Here is a 27231-nt window from a genome sequence, read left to right as displayed (position 1 = left end):
CCCGGGTAATTGACTGTAGCGAGGCTGGGTTGTCTCATCTCGTCGCTTACAGTGACCACCCCTTTAGTTAATTAGGCTGTTGCAGTTCAGATGTTGTGCCTGGTGAGGGCAGCATTCTCCAGAATTGACACAGGGTGTCACAGTTGTAGGTTAATATAAGTTCAAACTTGCACTCTCAGCATTCTGATTGAGAAAGTCCTTGATGTTTGTGCCCAAGCTTGTGAGGTGTTGACTTTCATAAGAGGACCACTTGCGAAAGTATCACAGCTGATGGCAGTGCTAATCAGCCTAACTGGTGCTAGTCAACCTACTGTGTTTCTTCCTATGTGTCTAACTATGCCTATGAGAGTCCAGAGGTGTTTATCATGTATAGCTCAGCACTGTGAAGTGCTACATAATGAATATGCGTGTGTGTGTGTGTGTGTGTGTGTGCGCGCAGCGTCTCAGGCGGAGCCTGCCCCAGGGGGTCCTGCACAGGGTCTCCTCCAGCTGGACCACCACCACCTCCGCCACGGGCCTCCCCACCCTGGAGCCGGGACCCGTGTGCCGGGACCGCTCCGCCAGCGGCAAGCTCGCGCACGAGGGCTCCACCTGCAGGTAGGCCCGCGCACGCGCGCCCGCTGAGCCTCTCTCTCTCTGTCTCTGTCTGTCTGTCCCTCCCCTCCCGCTCTCTCTCTCTCTCTCTCCCTCTGTCCCTCCTGCTTTCTCTCTCTCTCTCTCTGTCCCTCCCCTCCCGCTTTCTCTCTCTCTCTGTCCCTCCCCTCCCGCTCTCTCTCTCTCTCTCTGTCGCTCTCTCCATTTCTGTCCCTCTCTCACACCCGTGGGTTATGACTGATATTTGCAGATTTACAGCATGCCTGTCGTGTGTGTACATTTTGTTTCAGTCGTTGTGTGTTGGTTCCTTCTACTATTCCAACTACTTCTACTATTCCTGTTAGTTTATTAACTCTACTGTAACCTGCTTAAACCATTTTATTTGCTGTTAGAACCCTTATTATGTTTCTGTTACACCCGTTGTACTTCTATAGCCGTTTCCTCCCGAGATTTCTTCCCATTGGGGAGTTTTCTCTCACCATCGTTTGAGGGTTTTGCTTCCCTACTGGGAGTTTTTTTTTACCTCATGCGCTTGCTATTTGGGGGTTCAGACCAGGTTTTTGCTCTTTCTGCTACTCTGTGAAGCATCTTTGTGACAGTTTTCTATAAAACGCGCTATACAAATAAAATTGGTATGGTTTGACTTGTAAATCTGTGGTTCCAGTCATTGTGTGTTTGTAGATCTGTTTTGACGGTCGTCATGTCTGTAAATCTGTTGGGTGAGTCATTGTGTGTTTGTAAATGTGTTGCCAGTCATCGTTTGTTTGCAAATCTGTTATGGTAGTCATCATTTGTTTGCAAATCTGTTATGTTAGTCATCATTTGTTTGTAAATCTGTTATGCTAGTCATCATTTGTTTGCAAATCTGTTATGTTAGTCATCATTTGTTTGCAAATCTGTTATGCTAGTCATCATTTGTTTGCAAATCTGTTATGCTAGTCATCATTTGTTTGTAAATCTGCTATGCTAGTCATCATTCGTTTGTAAATCTGTTCTGCTAGGCATCATCTGTTTGTAAATCTGCTACGTTAGTCATCGTGTGTTTGTAAGTCTGCAGTGGGGAATAGTTTTGAGGGGTGAAAGGCTGCTGAACGTGTCACAGCTCTCTGAGCGCGTGCGGCTTGCAGCTCTGAGGGGGGCTGCTGACCGTCTGACCGCTGAGCCTGGCGCGGGTCCAGCCGCGCGGCTCTAACCTTCAGCCGGCCCGCGCTTCCCGCCAAAACCGCGCGGGAGCCCCCGCTGCAGCGCTCCGAACCCCCGCGGGACCATGGGAAACGGGGGCGGGGCTATGGTAGATCAGCGGGGACGGGGTGTATAACGAGAGAGGAATTATCGTCTTTCCAGATATCTTGTTTAAACATGACATCTGTAAATTACTCCAGCGCACGGGAGGACGGACTGGAACAGGGCAGTGTCGTACACAAGGCAGAACTCCCTCCTGTTTTTCTTTTACAAGAAACATTATGTACCAGAATGGATTAGTCCTCGGAGGGGGGGGGGGGAGGTGACCGTGTTCTGGGGCGTAGCTTGTTTTCGTCTCTAGAGGAGAAGTTCGGAGGAGGAGCCACGTGACGTCATCACCAGTGTTATTCCACCCAGACTGCGGGCTACCCACAACGCACTCCGTCTTTAACTGATGATCAAGGTCTAACTCAGGGTGCCTTTGGTTGGGGCGTCGTTTCTGCAGGTGCTGGGACACGGCCCGGCTCCGCGTGGATTAGTTCAGCGAAACCGGTCTCTCCGCTCAGAGAGACAAGCGGGGTCGGCAAATACATACCGTTCTGTCTCTCTGAGAGAGACCGGCACCGTCGGACTGAGAACTGCATTTCCACATAAGAGAGACCAGTGCTCTGGCACTTTGCAAGAGAAACCGCCTCTTGCCCCTCAGAGCACAGCCACAGCCCCCCCCCCTCCCCAGACTTCATTTTGTTATTAGTTTTTTTCCCCAAGAAATCCGATATTATTGACCTATATTATCAAATGCGTCTTGGTTCAATGACTTTGTGGGTTCAAATCAAGCTTGTTAGTTCACAAAATGGTTTGGTGCATTTGCCTCCTTTCCATTTGAATAATAGGTGGTTAATGAGGTATGAAACAGTGGCTCATGGGTCGCTGTGTTTGTTTGACGTTTGACCTCTGACCCGGTCTTTTTAACAGCTGTGGGCGAGCCTATGCTAAGCTAAGCCACGGGGAAGGGTCAGCTGACAGGATACACCGAACACGTGAGTGAGCTGCCCCTGGAGTCATGTGATCACCCTTCAGGAAGTAGACCAGTGTTTTACATGTTAAAGGGAACAATGGCTGTTCTCCAAAAACTCATAAGTAGTGTAGTTATATACAGCTTGTCATTTTAACACATAATGCTCAATTTCAGCCTGAAGGAAGTGTTTATTATGTGTTTTCTTGAAAAAAAATACAGTAAATCTTTGAAAATGTTCTTTGAAAATCTGACAAACAGTCGAGATCCTTTCCCAGGCTGTTTATTATAAAATAAAATGGGTAATCTACGCAGACCTGTATAGAGATGTAATAATTGTTTTGCGTGGGTGTAGTGCTGTGTGGGTGTAATGATGTAACGATGACATCACTCATTCCAGACGACCCGGCGATGACGTCGTCTGACTACGACAGCACGTACGAGACCAACAACAGCGACAGCAGCGACGTGGCGCAGAACGACGACGAGCCCCGGGGAAGCAGGAAGCCCGCGGAGCCGCCGGAGGGGTGCAGGGCGTGCCCGTCCGAAAACAGCGTCCTGCACCCCTTAATACACACAGGGGTACTGACCAGCAGCTCTCTCTCCCTGTCATGATCAGAAATCCTCCCTGTTTCATAAATATTTAAATATTTGTATCATTTTAATTCACGTTGTTAAAAAGAGTAACTTTCTGAAATGTATATTCAGGTAGTCAGTTTTGAATAATAGTTGCTTTCTGATGTTTGTCATAATTTCACAAAGCAAGTATGGTGTGTTGAGGATTCTGGGAGTTGGAGTATGGTGTGTTGAGGATGTTGGAAGTTGGAGTATAGTGTGTTGAGGATTCTGGGAGTTGGAGTATGGTGTGCTGAGGATGATGGGAGATGTAGTATGGTGGCTCACAGCCCTTTGGCCCCTGGCCCACAGGAAGAGCCCATTCTGGCCCCCGAGCCCCTGGTGATGGCGGAGCTGGAGCCGCTGATGAGCCAGCTCAACAACTGGAACTTCCCCATCTTCAGCCTGGTGGAGAGAACGCACGGCGACGGCGGCCGCATCCTCAGCCAGGTGCGTCTGCGCAGCTCGGCCCTCCAATCAGAGCGCGGCACCCGCCCCGGGTCCCCGATCGCGGTCACCGTCCGCGGGAATCCCAGTTAGAGCCTTCGTTTCGCACGATTTCACACGCGGGTTCCATATTTCTGCGGTGTCTGAAACCCAACAACCTCCCTTTACTTTGAGTGGCCTGAAAGGCGGGCGCAGTGTCGCTGCAGTGCGCACGTGGATAATTACACCGTGAATAACAGCGTAAGAACTGAATTATACCATCTGAATTTTGAACTTTTGCACGCGTGAAATTCCCATCGCGAGAACGCCCAATGCGTGCGCCGGCTACCGCTTACGGTCGTGTCTGTGGTGACCGCGGTATAAATCAAACGCCACCACGAACGAGCTTTACCGTTGTAATTACAATGTAATAGTGTGCACATACATGGTAGTTACAATGTAGTTACACAGGTATTAGGGCTGCTACGTGGAATGGAACCAATACTTCTATGTTATTAGGTGTTTGTGAATATGAATATGTGAATATATTTGCTTATGGTTTGTTTGTGTTGTGCATCGATCAAATTATTTGTTGGGGGGGGGACGTAGACTTCCCAGAAACCATCTGGGGTCTCCGCTTTGCAATTTTACCTCGCTGCTTACGTCCGAACTGTTAATTCACTTGCTCTTGAGACGTGTATCTACCTGACCATCCCTCCAGCTGTCCTTCCCCTGGGCTCGCTCACTCAGAACCTCATCCCCCTCTTAAAAAAAAAAAAAATATATATAATAATTTTTTTAAAAAGAGCAGATGTAGGGTCTCCGGCAGGTCACGGGTTCAAATCCCGGGCTCAGAGCCTGCTCTACCCGTGAGCGCTTAATCCGAGCGGCTTCAGTAAGGCTCCGCTAAATCTCTCCCCCTCCCCCCCCCTCAGGGGCATCTTTAAAGAAAAAGAGCATCATTAAACGGCATTAAACTCAGAAAAGGCTGTTTCTTCCTCTTCCCCCTCAGGTGTCCTTCAGGCTCTTTGAAGACACGGGGCTGTTCGAGACGTTCAAGATCCCCGCGCGCGAGTTCATGAACTACTTCCACGCCCTGGAGAGCGGGTACCGGGACATACCGTGTGAGTGGGACTCGAACACAGGAAGCCTGCGAGCTTTTTTACCGGAAAATCAACATCAGCTCTAATGCATTTGCCGTCAAAATTAATATCTCGTTGAATTGATTATTTTTCACTTCTTTAGACTCTTAAGGTGGTGTTGAAAAACATCAGTCTCGTAAAAAAAAAACACCACTGTACTAATGTATTGATTTGAAGTAATACCTCAGACGTACCACAAGAGGGAGACAAATGCCTTCAAGTTACATTAGCGCTCCTTCTGCCAAAAAGGTTATATTGTGCTGCTCTCTAGTGGATTGGTTATAATATTACAGCAGCCTTTGCTCTTTCCTTGTCCAGATCACAACAGGATCCACGCCACCGACGTGCTGCACGCGGTCTGGTACCTCACCACGCAGGCCGTCCCGGGTCTGCCCAGCCTCGTCAACGACCACAGCTCCGCCAGCGACTCCGGTAAGCCCCCCCGGTGGGCACGCAGGAGGCGCGTCGGGGGAGGGGGGGGGTTTGCCGAACGTCGACGCGTTAGTAACCAGCGGGAGCGGTCCTATTTCGAAACCGTCGCTCAGAGGTTTCATTAGCTGTTCCCCGCTACGTCTGCTTCGCGCGTCACGCGAGGCGTTCGGCTCGAGTGTGGCGAATTACCGCAGTCAATCATAATAATAATAATAATAATAATAATAATAATAATAATAATAGTGGCTTGCACTTATATAGCACTTTCCTCAGATTCAAAGCACTTTACAGTAACGAGCAGGACACCTGGGTGACGCGCGGCGGCCATTTTGTGCCTGAACGCTCAGCACGTATTAGCTGAAGTGGAGAGGGGTGGGGGAGAACGATTTCAGCCAGCGATACGCGCTGTGTCTTTTAGGAAAGCTGTGCTGGAATTTCCATCGCACCAATCGGGTGCAGTTGTGAAGAGTGTATTGGTGGGGGGGGGGGAGGGGGGGAGGTGGGTTTGAGAGGCGGGGTTATGGGCGGGGCCTAAGCGCAGTGTCATCTCCGTCCCACCCCCCCGCCCCGCCCCGCCCCGCCCCCGTGCAGACTCGGACAGCGGCATCACGCACAGCCACATGGGCTTCCTGCTGTCCAAGACGTACGCGGCGTCGGAGGACGGCTACGGCTGCCTGTCGGGCCTCGTCCCCGCCCTGGAGCTCATGGCGCTGTACGTGGCGGCCGCCATGCACGACTACGACCACCCGGGCAGGACCAACGCCTTCCTGGTGGCCACCGGCGCGCCGCAGGTGGGCAGCGGCGGCAGGTCGATGATGTCATGTCCACCGCGTGATGATGTCACGCTGCGTTCATTTCACTGTAGTTCATAAATAGCTCTGTTTTCTCCGGTGCTGCCTCAATCATAAACATAATCAAATTATTTCCCCTTTTAGGCATATCGCTTAACTACCAACGACAACATCATTTCCAAATAGCCTGCATATTTACATCTGTGCATCATTTACTTTGCTGCATCTCTTCCTTATTATGCTGCTAGCTGTTGCAATGCTGTTATGTTCCTCTATACATCTCTGCAGTTTTATAGTGCATTTGCCAAGCTGTGGGGTGCCATTAGTTGTTGAGTGGCTGACAAGGTGCTGGTTCGAGGCCAGTAGGATATGGGTTTACATCCTGATTTTCCTGCTGATGAACTCCTAAGCAAAGCAGGCGATTAGGGGGATGGATGAGAATTAGCCTCTCTAACCTGCCTGCCCAGCTAAGACAAAATGTCCTCACAGTGTCAGTGGAATATTTAGCCAGTGATATTACGTGGCAGCAAGGTTGTGTGAGCGCTCTGTGTCAGCTGTGGCTGGTCGGTCACCGCGTCGTCCGCTATCGCCCCCCCGCAGGCCGTCCTGTACAACGACCGCTCGGTGCTGGAGAACCACCACGCCGCCTCCGCCTGGAACCTGTTCATGTCGCGGCCCGAGTACAACTTCCTGGTCAACCTGGACCACGTGGAGTTCAAGCGCTTCCGCTTCCTGGTCATCGAGGCCATCCTGGCCACCGACCTGAAGAAGCACTTCGACTTCCTGGCCGAGTTCAACGCCAAGGTGAAGGCCGCGCCCCCCCCCCCCCCCCCGCCGTACGCCAGATCTCAGTCCCGCCCCCGTGCCGCGCGGCGTGGCCGCAGGGCTGGCTCGTCAGCACGCGCTGCATCCTTAACGAGGCTCAAACCCAGACCCCAGGGACCTCATTCTCCACTAGAAAAAAAAGCTGTATTTTTACCGTAAAATGTTTGTTAAAAATTTACAGTATTTTACCGTTTTTTTTTTTTTTTTTCATTGTCAAAGTCATGTGAACCCGCTCGTTACTGAACGGCCATCCCATAAAATAACAGGATTTATACAGTTTTTTTTCACTTCATTAAATGGTTTTTTCCCAGGCAGCACTGCTGCCAGTCTTTGCGCCTTTGTTTTTAACGAGGTATTTCTTTTTTGCGGTGTAGACGGGCCTGACTGCATCTGTTAATGAGGATGTCAGTCTGGCTGTAATGTCGTTTGTAAAGGAAGGCAATAGCGCACAAACCTGATTACTTAATTGATTAATTGATTTAGGTCCTTAATTGCAGCCGCCTGGTTATTGGCAAAGGGAAACAAGCCAAACCCTGCATTCTGAGTGAAACCCGCTGGAAGAGCGTAGATTCGGTGTGCCGGAGGGGTAAAACCGGCTTTTTGGGGAGAAGCCCGTCCCGACGCGGTGTCGTCTGTTGTGTGTGGTAGGTGGGGGATGACGGGAGCCCGGGCATCGACTGGGCCAATGAGAACGACCGGCTGCTGGTGTGCCAGATGTGCATCAAGCTGGCCGACGTCAACGGGCCCCTGAAGAGCCGGGACCTGCACCTGCAGTGGACCGAGGGCATCGTCAACGAGTTCTACCAGCAGGTGGCGCTCACGCGCTCTCCCTACACACACACACACACAGTACTGACACGCACAGTACAGGCAATTATATCATGCAAATGCTTTCACGGTACAATTTCACAGTACAGCACTATCACAGTAAAGACACTCACAGTAAAGGCACTTTTACAGTACAAACACTTACAGTACAGACACTTTTACAGTACACACACTTTTACAGTACAGACACTTACAATAAAGGAATTTTTACAGTAAAGACTCTTTCACAGTACAGACACTCACAGTGAAGGCACTTTTACAGTACAGACACTCACATTACATTACATTACATTACATTACAGGCATTTAGCAGACGCTCTTATCCAGAGCGACTTACACAACTTTTACATAGCACTTTACATTGTATCCATTTATACAGCTGGATATATACTGAAGCAATGCAGGTTAAGTACCTTGCTCAAGGGTACAACGGCAGTGTCCTTACCCGGGAATCGAACCTGCGACCTTTCGGTTACAAGCCCAGTTCCTTACCCACTGTGCCACACTCCGTCCCCTCCGTCTCACAATAAAGGAATATTTACAGTACAAACACTTTTACAGTACAGACACTTTGACAGCACCGTCAGCTTATTTTAGCGCGTTCACAGGAAGCAGCCGCGCTCACACCGTCTGGTTACTACGGCGATGCGTGTTACATAACAATCTGTCAATAACGTGTCTGAAAAGGGCATCTCATCTTGCTGCTCATCCACGGAAAAACACCGACGCTGATGCAGCAACGTATAAAATGACTCAGAAACAGGCCCTTTTTACCATCACCATCCTGTGTGCGAACAGATATTTTCATTCCTTTTTCTCACCCCGCCCCCCCCCCCCCTTGGTTCTAACTGCAGGGTTATTATTGCAGGCCTTGCTGATCACCTCAGCCTCCAGTCCCGAGGTGCCACTTTGAGCAATGGCACACCAGCCGCGTCCAATCGGGTCGCTCTCTCAGCCTCTCAGGACGGATAGCCTTCTTCCCCCCCTGTAACTATAGTACAGTTAGGAAGGTCCTGCCAGGTTTTTTTTTTTAGGCGCAGTCTGAGCGCGCTCAGTTTCGTCCGCCCGCCATTTCTCTGGAGCGAGCTTCCACCTCGGACGTGAACCAGAGACGGGCCCTTTCCTCACCCCTTCAAGGGGTCCCACTACGCCACGCTCCAATAACGACGCTGCCGTTTGGGCAGGGAGCGGCGGCGGGCTCCCCGTAACGGTGATCCCAATTGGACGGAGCGCGCAGACGCGAGCGAGCGAGGGAGGGGCCGAAGTGATCGTCCTCCATTAAACGCGAGCTCTGACACGGGGCCACGGGACACTCGTGGGGGGGGGGGAGGTGAGGAGCCCTGTTTTTGTAGAAAGTTCCGGAAAGCGCCGTGCCGTCGGGAGAAAGCGCCAGCGACGCGCCCCCCCCTTTTCCGACTGCCGGATCCGGCTCAACCCCCCCACCGCCCCCGCGCCCGCCCGGCCCATCGTTTCATCGTCCCGCGCACGCAATTCGAAAAAAAAAAAAACAAACAAAATCATCCTCCAAATACATCCAACACCATCCGCTCCCAAAGGCTTCCTCCCCCTCCCTCAGTTCCTGTTTCTCTTTGTCCTTTTTTTTTGGGGGGGGGGGGGGGCGGGGCTGTCTGGAGGCAGCGTCGCGTATCGCGCCCCTCTGACAACACCTGCGCCGGTTTCCCTGGCAACGGGACAGACGTCTCGCCGGCGGTGGCGGCGGCGGCGGCTGCTGCACGCACCTCCAGACGGCGCCGCTCGTTCCAGCGCCGCGATTGGCCCGCGCGGGGGGGGCGGTATCGGCCCCTCCCATTGGCCGCCGGCAGGCCGGGGGGTATCCGCTCTCATCTGTAAAGGGCCGGTGAGGGTGCAGGTTTTTTTACTTTAGCCCCAGCGCTAACACACCCGGCTCTATTTATACAGCAGTGGTGTCAAACTCGTTGCCATGGAGGGCCGTGTGTATGCGGGTTTTCATTCCAGCCTCAGATCTTGATTATATAATTAGTTAAATTATTTGCTGAATTAGGGATGCAGGTTTGTGCACAATGGTGACCCGACGTATATGGTGACCCGCATTGTCTAAATAAAAATGTTCTTATATTCTGTGCTTCAATGCAGTTAAACGCATATGGCTGAATGAGTAATTGGACTCAATTAAGGCAGCATTAATTGGTTGGAATGAAAACCTGCATACACACGGCCCTCCATGGCAACGAGTTTGACACCACTGTTATACAGGGTCTTGATTGAAGACCGTGAGTACTTGAATAGTTACATCGGGCGTCGCTTTGCTGGGCCAAAACAAAAACCTGTGCCAACATCGGCCCTTTTCAGGTTAGATCGGACACCCCCTGTAGAGTCACTGTAATAGACTCCGGAGGTGGAAAAGCCGGGTTCAGAAAGTTAAAAGTCCTCCCCGGTGTTTTGTTCCAACCGCCTGGATTTGCTAATTAGCCACAATTCATCTGCCAGGTGGTAGAGGAGCTACTCAGTGAAATCAGCTGGCTGGAGTTCATGGGTGGAGGAAACACACGGCAGGACTTTTACTCTCTGAGCCGGGGTCTTTCCACCTCTGGTCTCCATTATCATTTCTAACTTTGCCCTGTGCAGCCATTTCAAAATATGTTATATGAGTACAGCAGCTGTACGGAATATATAATATATATAATAATTTTGCGGTTTGTCCTTTGATCTGACAGGTTATGAAGATGGGCCACTTCGTTATATATATATCAAAGTAAACCTTTGACACATACATTGCAACTCTTCGCCATATATAGGCAAATATGCAAATTTTTGCCGCTCAGCATCGCAATACATGTGCCACACTCCTGTAAAATATATTATCTTCGGAAATATATCATTGTTTTTAACAGAAGTACACATATTCACCATATATTGCAGTACGTTTGCGTAAGGGAAGGTAAGATGGGTGTGCTTTTGATTGTGGCGGGGCACAGGGAAGCCACTTACTCGGGTGGGTTGGTGGGTGGTGGGGGGGGTGGGCGGGAGGCGATGGGGGGATGGGGGCGGGATGTGTCCGCTTGATAGATGCGATGCAGCTAGCCAGGTCTGCTCACATAAATCAATTTGGATTCACTCACTGTTGTAAGTCACTCTGGATAAGAGCGTGTACTAAAGGAGCGTAATGTGCTGTTGTTGTTGTTGTTGGTGGTGGGGGGGTGGGGGTGAGGGCGAGGGTGGGGGGGGCAACGAGCGGAGGACTCACGGCGGGTGTCGGCGGTGCCGTTTCCAGGGTGACGAGGAGTCCAGCCTGGGCCTTCCCATCAGCCCCTTCATGGACCGGGCGGCGCCGCAGCTGGCCGAGCTGCAGGAGTCCTTCATCGCGCACATCGTGGGGCCGCTCTGCGGCTCCTACCACTCCGCCGCCCTCATGCCCGGCCGCTGGGCCGAGCGCGGGGACGAGGAGGAGGAGGAGGAGGGGGAGGAAGAGGACGCGGCGGCGGCGGAGGAGGACAACGCGTACGCCGGCTCCGAGGCCTCCCGTAAGCCCCGCCCACCTTCCGGGTCATAACCGCGGAACGCCCGCTCGGGCAAACGCGTAGCCTTGGAGACACGTCAGAGGTGTGAGTGAGCTGGATGACTGCACTGAGTAAAACCCGGAGCGGCTCTTTTTTTACTTCAGTCCGTGTTCCAGATTAGGGGAGGTCTCCAGGTTTTACTCAGCGCAGTTATCCGGCTATCTCCGTGATCCTGCTTCGTCAAACAGGGCCCAGAACTCCCCAGTAGCCAGTGAGTTTGCTTTTGTCAGAGGCCTGGTTCAAGTAGTTCTCAAACTCGGTCCTGGTGTGCTGGTTCTTCTTACAGCCGATCTCCTGCTCAATTAAGGTTGTTGAACACACGTGTTTAAATTCGTTCGTAATTGTTCCTTTAATCTCATTAACGCAATGCTGGTTTGGCTCGTTTATCATTTGCTTTTTCTTTGAATTCTTCATTAGCTACCGAACGGTTAGTTTCAGTGGCCAGGTGTCCACACTTTCACCAATTTAGGAGCCTGTCGATTTACCCCAGTTTTTAATGTGATCGGTCAAAAACATTTTTTTCCTCTCTTTCCGTAATCGTTCGTAACGTAGCGCGATAGCGTAGCGCAGCGTGAATACGGGACTTTTATTCTCAGCGACACGCGCGTGGCCGTTTCTGACAGTGTGGCTCACGGGGGCAATCCATCACCAAACACGAAAAGCACCTAATCAAAAAAAAAATCTAATAAAAGGAAAAACGAGCAGCTCGTTAAAGTTCCGGGATTGCGATCGCGTTCGGGAATGAAAACCAGCACACGCACGGCGTCTTCGGGACGTGATCTGAGAACCACTGGTCTAGCGGATCCCTTAACCAATGGTAGAAATCTGAAAACATCCAAACCTTTTTTTTAGACAATATAAATCACGTCTGTAGCGAAGGCGTTTATCGAATACGATGTAATTCAGAGAAACCGAGCTTTCAGCTCGATTCCACGTGGTCCCAAGATGAACACGGATCGTGGCAGTAAAAAAAAATATTCTAAACGTACCAAAGGGCAGAACCATTTAACGCAAAAAGGTACATATAAAATGTTTCAGGAAGCAAATGCATGCTATATGAAAGTAATCAAATACGAAATAACAAAACAAAAATAGCAGCGAAAGCTTTCTTGCTGCACTCGCCCTTCTACTTCACGCAGTACCCTCGGAAAGATCTAGAAGGTGAACGGGCTCGAATTCCTCGGCCTGAAGGAAATTCCAGGAAATGAACCAGAAAGGAGGGTGCATTGCTCTCCACTAAAACACACAATGAAAAGAAAAGGGCGTGCGACACTCACTCTCCCTCTCGCGCTCTCTCTCTCTCTCTCTCTCAATTTCAAAGTGCTTTATTGGCATGACAGATATAGGCACTTGTGTTGCCAAAGCAGTGGTTACAACATACAGCTATATACAATGAATCCGAGAATGTGAATTTGTTATATACAAATATAAAAATGTATACAAAAATATCAGGAAGTGATGTTAGGTGTGTGTGTGTGTGTCTGACTATCTGTGTGTTGTGTGCATGAGTGAATATTGTGTGTCTGCTTGTACGCGTGCATGCTCTCTCTCTCTCTCTCTCTCTCTCTCTCTCTCTCTCTCACTCACATGCTTTACGTTTAGATTTACATTAAGGCGTCCCGCAGACACTCTCGCCCACCGCTTCCGTAAGCGCGCGCGTAATGGCCTCCGAAGAAGCGGAGCGGATAACGTCGGCGCCGCGGGCGACGGCGGTCGATAGACAAACCCGCCGCGCGGTCGAGTGCCGGCGGGCGCGATCGAGAACCGCGGGGGACTTAGTCGCAGACGAGCGATAGATCGAGCCAGTCACCTAGCCTGCGATTAGCGCTCGCAGTTCACGGATTTACGTTTGACCCTTTAAGCTGTGAGGTCACAAATGTGTGATTAGAATGTTCGTAACCGAACGTTCCAATGCTGATGTCACAATCGCTGCTGGTCGGCGGAGTTCTAGAACGCTGAATTAAAAAAAAAAAAACATTCCATAAAGGCTGCTCTCCAAAGGGTTAACGCAGATGGGAGTTTAATGGTCTTCTCCGTCCATTTCTCAGCACGGCTTGTTGTTCCCGCCGCGTTTGCTGAGCTCGGGGCGTCTTCATTAGACACAGCCGCCGCTGTGTTTAACCTGTCCGGCCCCCCGATTGCTTTTCGTCTAGCCGGTGATTAAAGGCCAAAAGCGAGGCTTGAAATGCTAATGTTCTTTAAAGGCTGCGGAGAGCTTAGCTTAGCAGAGGAGCGCGGCGGATGGTACGGGCAGTCACCAGGACCCGAAAGGAAGGGTTTAACCCGAGGGGCTTGAGTTCCGGCGCCCCGGTGGAGAACAGGGGGCGGTTAAACCGCGGGATTGGGGTTCCCCTCACGCTCTTCCGTTTCCCCCTTTTTTCGGCATCTCCCAGGGAGCGGGACGGAGAAGAGGCGGAAGGCGTTCTGCCCCATGACCCGCCACCTGCTGGAGAACCACCGGATGTGGAAGGAGGTGATCGCGGAGGCGGGGCTGAAACCGGGGGAGGAGGAGGAGCCGGCTCGCCGCGGCAACCCCGCCGAGCCCAGCCCGGCCATCCACGAGGAGGAGGAGGAGGAGGAGGAGGAGGAGGAGGAGCCGGGCAGCAAAGGGGCGGGGCCCGAGGAAGGCCCGGTGCGGCAGGCGGAGTCGGAGGCGGAGCTTGAGGCCCCGGAGTCCGAAACCGCCGAGGAAGAGGAGGGGCTGCCAGATTGACACTGCTGACGAAGAGCGAGCCAAAGCATTGTTTTATTTTTGCTTTTTTAAAAACTGATATTTTTACTGGCAGCACATGACTTAGACACAACACTGTAGAAGTTTGGGGAGTATGTGCCTATAGGAAACAGGGTGGGGTGAGGGTGGGGTTTTTGGGTAGGAAGGGGTGGGGCTAAGGATCCATTTGGGGAAGCTTCCATCCTGTATTATTGGACCACGAATCAGACACCACTAGGCGGGTGAGCCTGACCAATCAAAATCCCCAAAGCAACGTGCACACGGTGGACTCTACGGACTGCTCTTTTTTTTCCTAAGAGAAATATTTTTAAATAAAATAACTATTTAAAAAAAAAAAAGAAAGGAGAAACAATGAAACACGTTTTTTAATTTTATTTTTATTTGTTGTTTGATTTGACACAACAAACTCGTCTTATAGCGGGATTTACAGCATTCCCCCAAATGAGGTGTTTGTTTTCTCTGTTTGTCCCGTCTCCGTCTGTCCGTCCCATCTGTCTGGGCGCGCGGTAAGCTAGCTGCGCGGTAAGCTAGCTGCGCGAGCGTCTGCCCGGAGCCCATTCCAGCGCGGGCTAGCGGGCTAACGGGCTAGCGGGCTAGCGGGCTAGCGGGGCGGGAATAGCGCGAGTCTTAAAGCTCTATCCCGGCTTCCTGGAAAGCACAGCGAGGTTCGCGCCACGTTTTTTTTTCTTCTTCTTCCTGGCGGTTAGTCGTCCTGGTCTGGGAAGCCCCACCGCGGTCCCGCAGTCCCCCCTGCACTGTCCACCCACCTGTCAGCCGGCTTTCTGGTCCTCTTCCCATCTCGCTTTATCACCTGCTGGTTTTCATTACTGACCCTGGCCGTTTCACACCTTCATACTAGTGTGTCTTCAGCCCTGTTCCTGGAGATCTTCCCTCCTCTTAGGTTTTGCATTTCGACCCTAATTTGGCACACCCGACTCCACTAATTAGCAGCACAATGAGATATCCAGCTGTTGAATGAGGTGTGTGTGTGCTTTGTTAGGGTTTGAGTGAAAACCTACAGGACTGTAGATCTCCAGGAGCAGGTTTTCACTCCAAACCCCGGCAAAGCGCACGTTCAGCAACTAGAGAATCTCATTGAGATGCTAATTAGTGGAATCAGTGCCAAGCTTGAGTGGAAATGAAAACTTGCAGGATGGTGATGTCAGGGAACAGGGTTTGGAACCACAGCTTGGTTTCCTCGCAAACAGATGGCTAGCAAGGGAACTACTCGTATGAACTACTTGTAACTGTTGTCATGTATCGCCCGTGGCACACCTCAAAGAGACGCCGCGGTCCACATCAACATTTTGGTGGTCAGCGGCGCCGAAGCAGTACCTCGACGCGGACCGGGCGCCGGCCCCCCAGCGAGAGGCACCCGTGCCCTTTCACAGAGAACTTCCACAGGCCGCGGTCCAAAAGTGCACGACCGGCGCACGCAAAAAGGCGTAGAATCTGTCTGGTTTCGGTTCGTCCAGGGACGGTCGAGGTCTCGCGGCACGCGGCCAGGCGAACACCGGTAAACGTCTTAGCCGCTGCGCTGATCTGGGTTTCGACCCAGAGTAATTTAGTCCTCCATTTTGCTTGACAAATTACAGAGACGGAAATGACAGGGAGATAACGGCGGATTCGGTAGTGCCGCTTTGGTACTACGAGTTCAGCAGCCGGAGGCGTAAGAAAAAGAGGTGCTTCTGTTTCACAGTAGACCCGTTAAAAAAAAGTCCTGGCGGGAGGAGTCGGTTTTGCTCCAGACTTCGGAGAACTCTGTTTCTCTTGACGTTGGATGCCTGAGCCCTCCGCTGCAGGGGCGGCCGTGTTCTGGAACTTTCCAGCTCGCGGGGGGGGGGGGGGGGTCTCCTGGTCCGGGGCACCGGCGGTCGAACGGGCCAATGCGGCGCGACCGTTGCGACCCCTCACCCGTAGAGACTGTCCAATCAGTAAGTTGGTGGGCGGGGCCTCTACTCACAAGAGACTCTAGAAGGCAGTGGGGGTTTTTTTTCCCCCCCTATTTAACTTGATGTATCCTTGCAGATCTATTGGCCATCTCTGATAAACGGGCACTGAGAGATTAGTAATAATTGCACCGCAGGTTGTTGAAGGGGAAGATGGATGGAACGGCTGCTTGCTTTTTTCTATGCTTTACCCCAATCTCTCGAGATCTTAATCATTTCAGACCGGAGCTCGTTTTTGCAGCGCCGTAGCTTTGAAGCGACGCTAATTAAAACGCTACGCTCGGCGTCTGCAGAAGGGCGCGTTTCCCTTACCGTGGCGAACGCCCTCTTATGCGACCGCCCGCTATCCTGCAGAAAATCGTTTTTCACCGAAAGCCGTCTCCTGCCGTTAAAGCGACGTCAACACTTCTGCGTCCTGAACGTTGTCATTGCGCTCTGGGGTTTTTTTTTCGGGAAGAGAGAACCTCTTTCTGTTTATCAGCATTTTAGTAATACAGCTCGTCGGTTTAACTCCTTTGTTTTTCGTTCGTTCAGTTACGAGTGCTGAAAAGAGTAATTCTCCGAATCAGATCTTGAGTTCTGCCCCCTGGTGGCAGTGGAGTTTAAAGCTCAGAACATAACATTGACCGTTGCTGCAGCCTGTGATTGGCTGATTCCGGCTCGTCGTGGCCCCAGGCACACGCTGGCTCCCGATCGGCTGAATCGTTCCACTTCTGTGCTCCCTTAATGTAAAACAGAGCCGCGAGCTCCGCCCCACCCTCCCCTCCCCCTCTGCGTAAGCTCCTCCCCTCCCACCGTAGCTCCTCCCCCAATGTCAAAGACACACCGCGTCCTTCGCTTCTCTTCCCTCTTTCCCCTCCTCCCCTTTAAAAACGCTGAAACGTCCCTGGAAGACGTCGCGCTCGAAACGCGCCCAATCGATGGCGGGGATTTTCCGAGTCGCCGCCGTCCGAGCGGTGTAATCTTTCCGCACGCTGCCCGCGGCGCAGAGACGCGTTAGTGCGAGGGTGGGGGGGGGGGGGGGGTTGTATCATGGCAAAGCATGAATGGGAGCGGCCGCACGCCGGCAGAGTCTGAGTCCGGCGGCGGCGGCGGCGGCGGCTTCGTTAAGTCGCGGCGCGTCCGCGGTACGGGGCTTTAATCGGGCGGGCGGGCGCGGCGCGGCCGTCTGGGCCCGTCCCCCAGCTGCCCTCTGCGTGGCCAGCGAGCCGTTACTCACACACGCGCGTGCGCCCCCCACGCTCCGGCCTGTGTCCGCGGGGGACTGTAGCTCTGGGCCGGGCCTCTGACGGGAGGGGCTCGACATAGCATCTCATGGGCAGTGCGCCGCGAGACGCCCCATCCTACCCTGTTAAAACCACACGCACAGATACATGCATGCACTCGCACACACAGACACATGCACATGCACTCACACACACACAGACACATGCATGCACTCACACACACACAGACACATGCATTCACACACACACACAGACACATGCATGCACTCACACACACACAGACACATGCATGCACTCACACACACACAGACACATGCATACGACACATCTGCACACACACACAGATACATGCACCCCACACAACAGCACATGCATGCACTCACACACACAGATACATGCATGCCTCACCCGACACATCATGCACCACACACAGACATGCATCACCACCCCACACTGCCAACACACAGCCTCTCATCACACACACACAGCACATGCACACACCACACCAGACCACTCATCGCCTTCAGCGATCAAAGAAAATAACACCTACAGCGCTTCACACTTGGGTAGTTCCGCGTGCCTAATCTCAGTAATCTCCAGACAAGAAATTTCAATTTCGGTCCCGCTCGTTTCACATTTCATATTTTTATTTGCATCTTGTAAAGCGCCCGTGTCAGTTAGTTTATCCGCTAATGCACTGCTTCTCAGTCTCAGTGCGGGGGACCCCCCCCCCCCCCCCCCCGTGTGTGTGTGCCGGCTTTCCTTTCACCCAGTCTCACTCCAGGTTGTTCGACACGCGTTTCTTTCGGTGTTCTTCCGTAAATCTTTTCTTAATTTTATGAACGCTGTGCAGGTTTGGCCGGTCGCTTTCTTCCTTTTTTTGAATTCTCCGTGATCTAACGAACGGTTCGTTTTTTTTCGCGGACGCGTCCACGCTTCCGCCGGTTAGGAGCGCATCGATTCGCCTCTCGGTCTTTAATTTGACAAACGTGCGTGATCGTTTGCGATACGGCACAGTAAGCACAACGGGAACGCGGGCCTTCGCGTTCTTTACGGCACACGCGGCCGTAGTATTCCTGTCACAGTGTGACTTAATAATCTCTCGAAACTGGAATGGTGTGTAATTAAGAGGAACGCAAACAGCTTGTTCAAATTTGCAGGACCGCAGTTGCGTTTGGAATGAAAACCAGCGTGCGCAGGGCCACCTATGTACACTAGCCTGAGAACCACCACCTTAAGACAAAATGTAAAAGACTAGAAAGTGTCCAAAACTGTGTCCCTTTCTCTGTCCTTCCTCGTGCAAAATAGCGTTTCGAATGAAATTCAATTTTCCCGAATTTATTATTTGCCATTGGCCTCGTTTTGTTTTATTGCGGCCCCTCAAAATTAAAGTTATTTAAAGCACCGTTAAGGCAACAACTCTAATATCGGACAGTCCGAGAAACTCGATCTGCCCAGTCTGGGCCTTTTCATAGCTGCGAGTGCACAAACGCAATTTAAACGCGAGTAAGCGATTGGACGCGATTATTAATCTCTCGTCGAATCAGCGACCGGCAGACTCGTGACGTGCGTGGACATTTTTTCGCAAAAACGTCAAATTGAAATCCACTGTGGTGATATTGAACTGCTATCTCGTATGCAAGCAACTTCACATTACAGGCATTTAGCAGACGCTCTTATCCAGAGTGACTCACATGACTATTTTACACAGCAGTTACATTGCATCCGTTTACACAGCTGGATACATACTGGAGCAATGCAGGTTAAGCACCTTTGCTCAAGGGTACGACGGTGTGCCCTACAGGGGAATCGAACCTGCGACCTTCAGGTTGCAAGACCGGCTCCTTACCCATCATACTACTACACTGCCGCCCTACTCATCATGAGGTGTTGTCCTGGCGAGTCACGTCTCTCCAGTCCTATGTTTTTTTTTTTGGTTTTTTTTAGGTTGTCCCGCTTTTAAAATGTTTTTCTAGATTTTTCTCTCTCATATTTCTTTGCACCGTGGAATCTGCATATTAAAATGAGCGCCACGCCCTCACCTGTTTCAGCCACTCTGCTATCTGTTATCTCAGCTGAGCTCACCCAGGCAAAGTCACACTAGCTGCGCTTTCGCATTTGTATTTAAGCCAGCTGGGTTTTTTGCTGAATTTCGAGGACAAAGTACCTCAGTTCCTGGGCACGCTAGTCGTCGCCTCAGCAGGGTGTCCTACGCGCAACCTTCAGGTCACAGACTCGGTTTCAAAACCGGTGTTTCCCTACCGTTGAGTAATAATTTGTAGCTGCGTAGCGTCCGTTGAAATAAAAATCTCCTGTCTTCCATGCGATGATGGTGACGTCAGAAGCGTCTCACTGGAAAATTGGGGACCGTGGACCGTCGGAACTGCAACCCAGGCCTCTCTCAGACAGAGAGCTGCATTTCAGACCAGCCCCCCCCCCCCCGGCCGTCCTGCATTTTAACCCCCGCTCTCTTTTCATCCGGCAACGCGGAACTCCTTTTCTCAAAGCAGGAAGTCAGTGTGGAACGCGGGGGGGTCTCGCCGGTGATTAACTGTCTCTGATTAGGACGGGTTCTCCTCCAGGGGCCGGGTTTGATTCGGCGAATCGTAATTTACGGCCTGGCTGCCCGTGAACTCCCGCGCGAATCGCATCAATCCTGGCGACGCGTCGAGTCTTAAAATTGAAATTTCCTTACAGTGTTTCAGCCATTACTGCTCACACCCTCCAGCTAGTCGGATCTGGGAGAGAATGCTGTTATGTTGTGGTTTCTAGTCCTCCTGCGTCTTTGTGGAATTGCCATAACCAGTGAAATGCGTATTAGACATTACAAGGGGAACCAAACAAGCTTTGTAATTCTATAAATAAGGAAATTTAGACTTGTATTTTTTTATACATTTGGCACTTGATGGACTGAATAATTCTGTTCTTACGACTGGTATTTTGCACTCAATACATGTAGCAATACTTTTAAAGAGAGAACTATGTAATTCACAAGTATTTGTTAAGTGAACGACTCAGTTTATGGTTTATCAACGTCCTGTTTTTGTACAAAATGTATGTTGTACAGATTAAAAATTTTAAATGACAACAAAAAAAGACTTTTATATATATTCATTTTGATTGTATTTTTGGAGGGGGGGGGGAAGTTATAGACACACCTGTAGTTCCATTGCTGGCAAGCATACTGGTAGTGCCTGTTGGTGTACTTTTAAAGCAAATATATATTGAGATGACTCACTGAATTATGTGGATGTTGTGACCTGAATGGGGTTGAATAACATGTTTCATTCTGTGGTATATACACATCTGTGTTTTCCTTTTTTTCCCGCATGACCTTCAACAAATTTCCAAAAAAATTTTTAATACACTGTGAAGAGTTTCGGCCAATTCCATTTAAATGAATTAAATTCAGCGAATCAACTGAAGTTCAATAAAGTATATCTTTTCTTATCTTAAGTTCAATTCGTCCACTGCGCGTAAAACATTGCGGGCGATGTCGAATTTGCGAATCGAATTTCTGTTCGGCGACTGGATTCGTCGCGTCGGAAACGAATCGAACCAGAAACGGTTGACGGGAAACGTGCTAACGTCCCGTTCAATTACGGCGAGTCCTTCCTGCTGGCGGAAAGCAGACGGGACGCGGGGGGGGGGTAAAGCATGGGGGGGGCAGAGGCACGAAGGAGGCCCGGCTGACTGGCGAGCGAAACGCCGGCGGTTCCGTCTGCCCTACGCCTTGGAGCCTCGTCCTTCGCGTCGTCAAATCCAATCGCGGCAAATTGATTGATTTGGGGCTAATCGAATCACCGTCTGGATTTAACCGGCTTATGGGCGTGTTCAAAACGGGGGGGGGGGGGGGGAGAAGGTCGCGTCCGGCAGCGAAAAGCTCCAAGGCAGGGGGGACGGAAGGGAGGAAGAGGTGTAAGCTCCGTCCCGTTTCTTTTCGGAAGCGGTCTTCCTGCGAGGCGCGACGCGCTCGGAGAGACGTCGCGTCAACGGAACCGGCAGGGCGGTGAGCTCGCAACCCCCGCGGCCCATCCCACACCGGGTATCTTACCCAGCACTTTAACACCAGGTACCTTACCCAGCACTTTAACACCGGGCCCCTTACCCAGCACTTTAACACCACACCGCTACACACAGCCGCCGCACACGCTCTGATAGAGCTTTCTCGGGTATCCTCAGGCCTGGGGACGGCCTCCAGCTCAGGGCATCGCGCTGTCCAAAGAAAATGCCCACAGACCCAGTAGTCACGTTGCTTTTTGTACCAAACCCCGCCCCCCCCCCCCCCCAAATCCAAGCAGAACGCTTTTCTGAGAGCGGCGTGAGGCCTCATTGAGACTGGCGTCCATCTTGCCACAACTCCCGCCCGCAGAGAAAAAACCCTAGCGCTGGCTCGCCGGGGCCTGGTTCTCTCATTACTCCTCCAGCGTTCGCTCCATCCGCCGCGCAAAAAGGTTAAGGGGACCTCTGTCACGGGGACCAGGCGCGCACGTTAAATGCTAACGAGCTCCGCTGCTCGGCACGACGCAAACTTCCACCTTCTACCCGCGCCTCTCGCGAATACGCATACATCATCTGAACTTACACGGCGACTGTTGCCATAGAGACCGGGGGGGCGGGGGGGAGATTTCACTATGCAAACTTGACCCTTCGGCGCCGATGCGTGCGGATGGATCTTGCGTGGGGGGGGTTGGGGGGGGAAATGCCTTTCGAAGCCCGAGGCGGCGAGCGTGCCCTCGCTTAGTCACGTACGGCACACGGACTTCTGGGACACCGCGGTCCTCCGAGCAGCCCAACCGCGGGCTCTGTGTGTGCGTGTGCGTGCGCGTGCGTGTGTGTGTGTGCGCATACCTGTGTGACGTGACCGAGCGTGTGCGTGCGCGCCTTTGTGTCGGGCGCGTTTGTGCCTTCGTGTTGTGAGCATTGGAGTGTGCGTGTGGGCGTGCATTGGTTTAGACTGAGAGTTTTAATGGCAGCTGGTCATACTGTGGTGACTCATCTGTGCTACTTGCTTTTCATTGCCCATATATATATATATATATATATATATATATTGCACTACTTTGCTGTGCTAACCCCACAAGAAGAGTTTCCAAACAGATGGACAGTAATGGTGTGAGATTACTGCACATTGTTTTTGGATAATATGGTATACCCAGAGGTGAATAATCCAGGTTCAGAAAGTAAAAGTCCTCCCCAGTATTTTCTTCCAACCACCTGGATTTGCTAATTGGCACGATTCTTCAGCCAGGTGGTGGAACTAATCCGTGAAATCAGCTGAGCTGAGTTCATGGGTGGAGGAAACACACGGCAGGACTTTTACTTTCTGACCCCTGGACTTCCCACCTCTTGGTGTACCGCTCATCACAGGGAAAGAACCCTGGTCCTGGAGAGCTACAAGGTCTGCTGGTTTTCATAGTGACTCTGCACTTCATGAATCAATTAATCAATTAGAGCAGTTGATTACACAGTTCAACTCAACTCACCTGGTGTCTTGGGTCTCAATTGTGTGCTGATTTTAAGGTGAAAACAAAAACCAATAGACCCTGTAGCTCTCCAGGACCAGGGTTGGAGACCACTGAGTTAGACTATGGACTTCTGTGTCCTTGTTCCTTTGAGTTCATTGGTTTTTTTATTTAATTCAGAAAAACAAAAAGCTGTAGGTTTACTGCAAAAGGTGACCGGCCATGTTAGTCTGAGGAGGAATGGGAGCTCTGAGATGAAGTTGGGACCCAGGTTTCTGTGGTTTAGAGGGGGGTAATTACCGCCCCCAGACCTCAGTGGTGGAGAGAACCTCACGTCCCCCAGGGAAGATGTCCGATTGGACAATAACCAAGCAGTGATGCGATAGTCAGGCTTCCTGAACCATAAAGTGGGAGGAGCTATCACCTGTAACAGTTTCAGTTGATCTCAGCATTTTTGTCTATGGAGAGCTGGGTGTTTTGATTGCTTTTCTTTTTTTCTGTTATTTGGTTCCGGCCAACAAAATACTTTCCTGGAGTTTTTGTTTTTCAGTACTTTTTTTTGGCAGTTCCGGTTTAGGTTATCTCCCAGTTAGTCCTCTTAACTGTTTAGCCGTTCCTCTCCGCTCTTGTGGCCTGGCCATTCTTTTTAATCCCCTTGCTCCAGCTAGGGCGTATCAAATGTCTTGACAGTCTGGTTGCCATGGAGACGAGCCCATAGGGCCCGAGCCCGATATCACTGCAGACAGGATCAAGCTGTTCGGGGGGGGGGGGGGGTGCATTCAGTTCACCGAGCAGCCAGTCGCGTGAGGAATCCTAAAGAGCGCACGGCACCTTACAGGAACCTCAGGCCGCAGTAGTTCCCCCCGTGTGGCAGGGGGCGCTTGACCACAGCGCACCGCTTCAAGAAATAATGTAACCAGTCAATAACGGAATAACAGACATTAAGCCGGTGCTAACTAACCACTACACAGCTATAGTCTGAAAGGTAATAGCACTGTACATGCAGGCGAGATAAAAAAAAAAAAAAGATAATGCACTCAGGTGTACCCGTTTGCGGATAAGTTATAGATGTACAATTTTTACAGATGTGGAATTTATTCAGTTATATAAATAAGAGCTTCCCACTCTTCTGTGACTGCGAGGGCAGCAACGCGGCTCATCTTTTGCAATTGCTGCACTTACAGATAAATGCCACTCCAACACAATTCGCCTTTTTCCGTTCGCAGACCTGCAGCAGGTGAAACGGAAACGAGCTCCTCGTGTTGTGAGCTCGTCCGACTTAATTGCACATCGCAACCTGGGGGGCAGTGACCTTTGACCTGCTGTCTTTTTTTTTTTTTTTTTTTTTTTTTAATCAGGAAAACCCTTAGGCCCCATGCTGCCCAGCCCTGTTCCTGGATATCTACTATACCATCCCCGTAAGGTTGCCATTTCAACCCGGATTTGACGCACCAGATTCTGCTAATTAGCAGCTGGATGAGACCTTTAGCTGTGGAATGGGGTGCGCTTTGTTAGGGGCGAGGTAGTAGATCCCCAGGAACAAGGGCTGGGAAACCCAGACATCAGCCCTCAGCTTGGGAGCAGGACGGGAACTGAACCTGGCGTCGAGGTCGATTCAAAACCCAAAAGTATTTTAAGGTGAGGTAGATAAAAAAAAAAAAGCAGCCCTCGATTTCAGACGGACGACCCCTCTGCGCGTGGGGTGGGGTGGGGGGGTCCGTACGGTCGAGCGACGGGCGACAGGAAGCGATACGACAGAGCCGACGCCTGCTCTGTCTCCAGCGAGGGCACGGAGGAGGAGAAGGAGGAGGAGGAGGAGGAGGAGGACAAACCGCTTCTACAACGAACAAATTGATCTCCGGAACGAAGCGGAACATTCTCTGGCGCTGCCCTTGCTCTCCTGGCAGTGCGGTTTAGGCTGGTATCGATCCGGCAGTCACGCCGAGATTAAAAGCTACAGGCGACACGGTCACGCGACCGCCCCGTCTAATTTCCCTGCGTTTACGAGCGCGGGCTTCGGCGCGTAGCCCAGCGGCGCGCGAACGGCACCGTCCTCACCGGGCTGCCGAACCTCATAGCGGTAACCGGTCAGCCGCATTTCGGAGAATCCGCGCCCCCGCCCGCCCAGGGTTACGATCTCGGGGAAAATGGCGTTTTCTAGATTCGCTGAGGTGTGCGGTACGGCCGCCACTCGCTGCTGACCTTGCGCGGGCGCAGCCGCTGCCCCTCGCCAGACCGTCAAAACGGCGGGACCGCCAGCTCAGACGCTCGTCGTTGGCTGAAAACGGTCGACGTGGTTCTTCGCGTGCAGGTTGCGCCGCAGTGGCTATAGCTGGTGATGGGTTACAGCTACCAGTAGCTGTCAATCGTTCACTTGACTGAACCAATGAAAATGGCTCATCTTCACAGCGAAACGTACACTGCTCCTGCTTTACATTACATTACAGGCATTTAGCAGACGCTCTTATCCAGAGCGACTTACACACTCTTCACAAGATTTTACATTGTATCCTTTATACAGCTGGATTATACTGAAGCAAGCAGGTGTAAGCTCCTTCTACTCAGGGTACATGGCAGTGTCCTTACCCGAGGGCTAACCTGCGACCTTTCGTTACAAGCGCAGTTCCTTACCCAATGTGGCCACACAATCCGTCCTGCTCAGTCGCTCACTGGTGGCATGGTACAGAAGCTCTGCCCAGTCTGGAGACATGGTGCTTCATTCCCCTCAGTAATTGCAGTGTTGTGTGTTCACTACCTACATAGGTCGCTTGTCGTGCAGTATCTCGTCATGAGTAGAACTGCCCTACAGTGAACGGACAGCATGTTTGTTCCACCTTACACTGGTTTAGGGCCCCTCGTTAAGTGGATGATACCTTTGTGTGGAGTGACAACACCAGACTCATTACACACCTCCAGACTCATTATGCATTCAAGGCGGGTTTATAGTGGGGGATTTCAACGCTTGTTCCCCACTGAAATCCCTCTTTAATGACTGCTTGCTAATCGTGGTTTGGGGTTTGGGGCTCAGTTCCACACCAACTCAAACTAGTAAAACGTCCGGTGTTGATTCGACTCTTAACAGCACGTACGAGTCCTATAGGGGACAGTACGCGCTCTGTAGGAGTTGATTCGACATTGAACGTTTTACCGTGCAGTCAAGTTCAGGAAACGAAGTGGAACTCGACCGATTGCCCGATTTGAAAGGGAAGAGGGCCGCGACCCTGTTGGCGGTACTGCGGCACGAGGCAAAGTGAGAACCTTTACCGTGAACCGTCAGGGGGCGGGGGGGGGCGGGGCAAGGCGGGGCGTGGCCTCTTCATGATGTCGGCCTAGCTGGTCACGGTCTCGGTGCCCCGCCTTGACCGTGCCTTGAAGTTAAGTAACTTTTTTTTTTTCTTTTTAAACGGACACGACTAGGACAGAACGTGCAGTGCAGTAACAGGATGTAATAAACATGAAATGGGTCCGGTGTCTTGCTTGAACGTCTCATGCAGAAGTGCATGTGGAAGTGTACTTCGCTGCCATGTTTTGCTTTGCATTGTCTAACGTTCCTCCCCTCTACATCTTAAAAACGCCCACACTAATGCTACATTAAGGCCTCCAGCTGCCTTTTTGTTTTCAAAGTAGTGCAACAGAAGTGTTCTTTCTTTTTTTTAAAGAGCACTATATAAGCTAAAGATTTATTGGTTGGTTGGTTGACGACAGACGTATATTAGAAGCAATTTCCCCGCTCCTCCTCAAGAGGAATTTGACACCTGGATGGATGACCTTTGCATTTTCACGTGCCCAGAATGAAGGATGTAGAAAACAGACCGTATGGGGGTAATACGACTCCTCATGAAGTCATCTAGGACATCAATTAGCACAGAGCACTGGCTATTCTGCGGAAAACGGCACCATCATATATTATTAATACAGCTCAACACAAGCAAACATATGAAACCTTATTGGGAGATCAATAGATTCCTATCATGCATGTCTCAGTAAGCACTTCTTATGAATGAATCGATCTGGCAGTTTCATTATATAAAGTAGATAAAGTACATATCGAATTTAACCCCTGGTATAAGGAAGGAATTAGACTATACGCTCTTAATGTTGCAGAATATAAAAATGGGTTTGCAACGAGCTGTTTGTGGGATGCTTTTAAAGAATGTGTTTAAACAAACAAAAAAAGAAACAAAACTAAAACCCAAAAAATACAAATACAGCGAATAATTCCAGAAACAATGCGTGCTATATTGGGTGTCGGCCACTTACGCGGAAGCTAGCGCATCTAAAAAGTAGACTGTTCCTATTGGGCATATAGGCTACTGCACGCGAGAACAAAGGCATGTGGTGGAAAAATGGGATTACTTTCGCAAACGAGACAAAAACAATTCTTTCGAAGGGCGTGTTGCTATGTAACCCGTAATTCACGATTTTTCCAACAATAGATGTCGATAACTCACAGCAGAAAGGTGCAGACACT

The 27231-nt window shown here is 51.1% G+C and overlaps 1 protein-coding gene across 3 annotated transcripts in view; it reads left to right on the top strand.

The window, feature by feature from the left end:
- Window positions 1–17057, top strand: part of LOC135245511 (cGMP-inhibited 3',5'-cyclic phosphodiesterase 3A-like) — a 71373-nt gene extending 54316 nt beyond the window's left edge. For all 3 annotated transcript variants that reach the window (XM_064318596.1, XM_064318595.1, XM_064318593.1), the window contains 11 exons: window positions 440–597; window positions 2752–2816; window positions 3192–3373; window positions 3719–3856; window positions 4845–4956; window positions 5293–5406; window positions 5998–6197; window positions 6798–7001; window positions 7671–7832; window positions 11104–11353; window positions 13783–17057. In XM_064318596.1, the coding sequence (XP_064174666.1) occupies window positions 440–597; window positions 2752–2816; window positions 3192–3373; window positions 3719–3856; window positions 4845–4956; window positions 5293–5406; window positions 5998–6197; window positions 6798–7001; window positions 7671–7832; window positions 11104–11353; window positions 13783–14102 (1905 nt within the window). In that variant the 3' untranslated portion in view covers window positions 14103–17057. The remainder of the gene's footprint in view (window positions 1–439; window positions 598–2751; window positions 2817–3191; window positions 3374–3718; window positions 3857–4844; window positions 4957–5292; window positions 5407–5997; window positions 6198–6797; window positions 7002–7670; window positions 7833–11103; window positions 11354–13782) is intronic.
- Window positions 17058–27231: the final 10174 nt, after the last annotated feature.

The sequence above is a fragment of the Anguilla rostrata genome, chromosome 19 (assembly GCF_018555375.3).
Source record: "Anguilla rostrata isolate EN2019 chromosome 19, ASM1855537v3, whole genome shotgun sequence".
Taxonomy (NCBI): Eukaryota; Metazoa; Chordata; class Actinopteri; order Anguilliformes; family Anguillidae; genus Anguilla; species Anguilla rostrata.
Note: the sequence above shows the minus strand (reverse complement) of the source record. Positions and strands in the feature narration are given on the sequence as shown.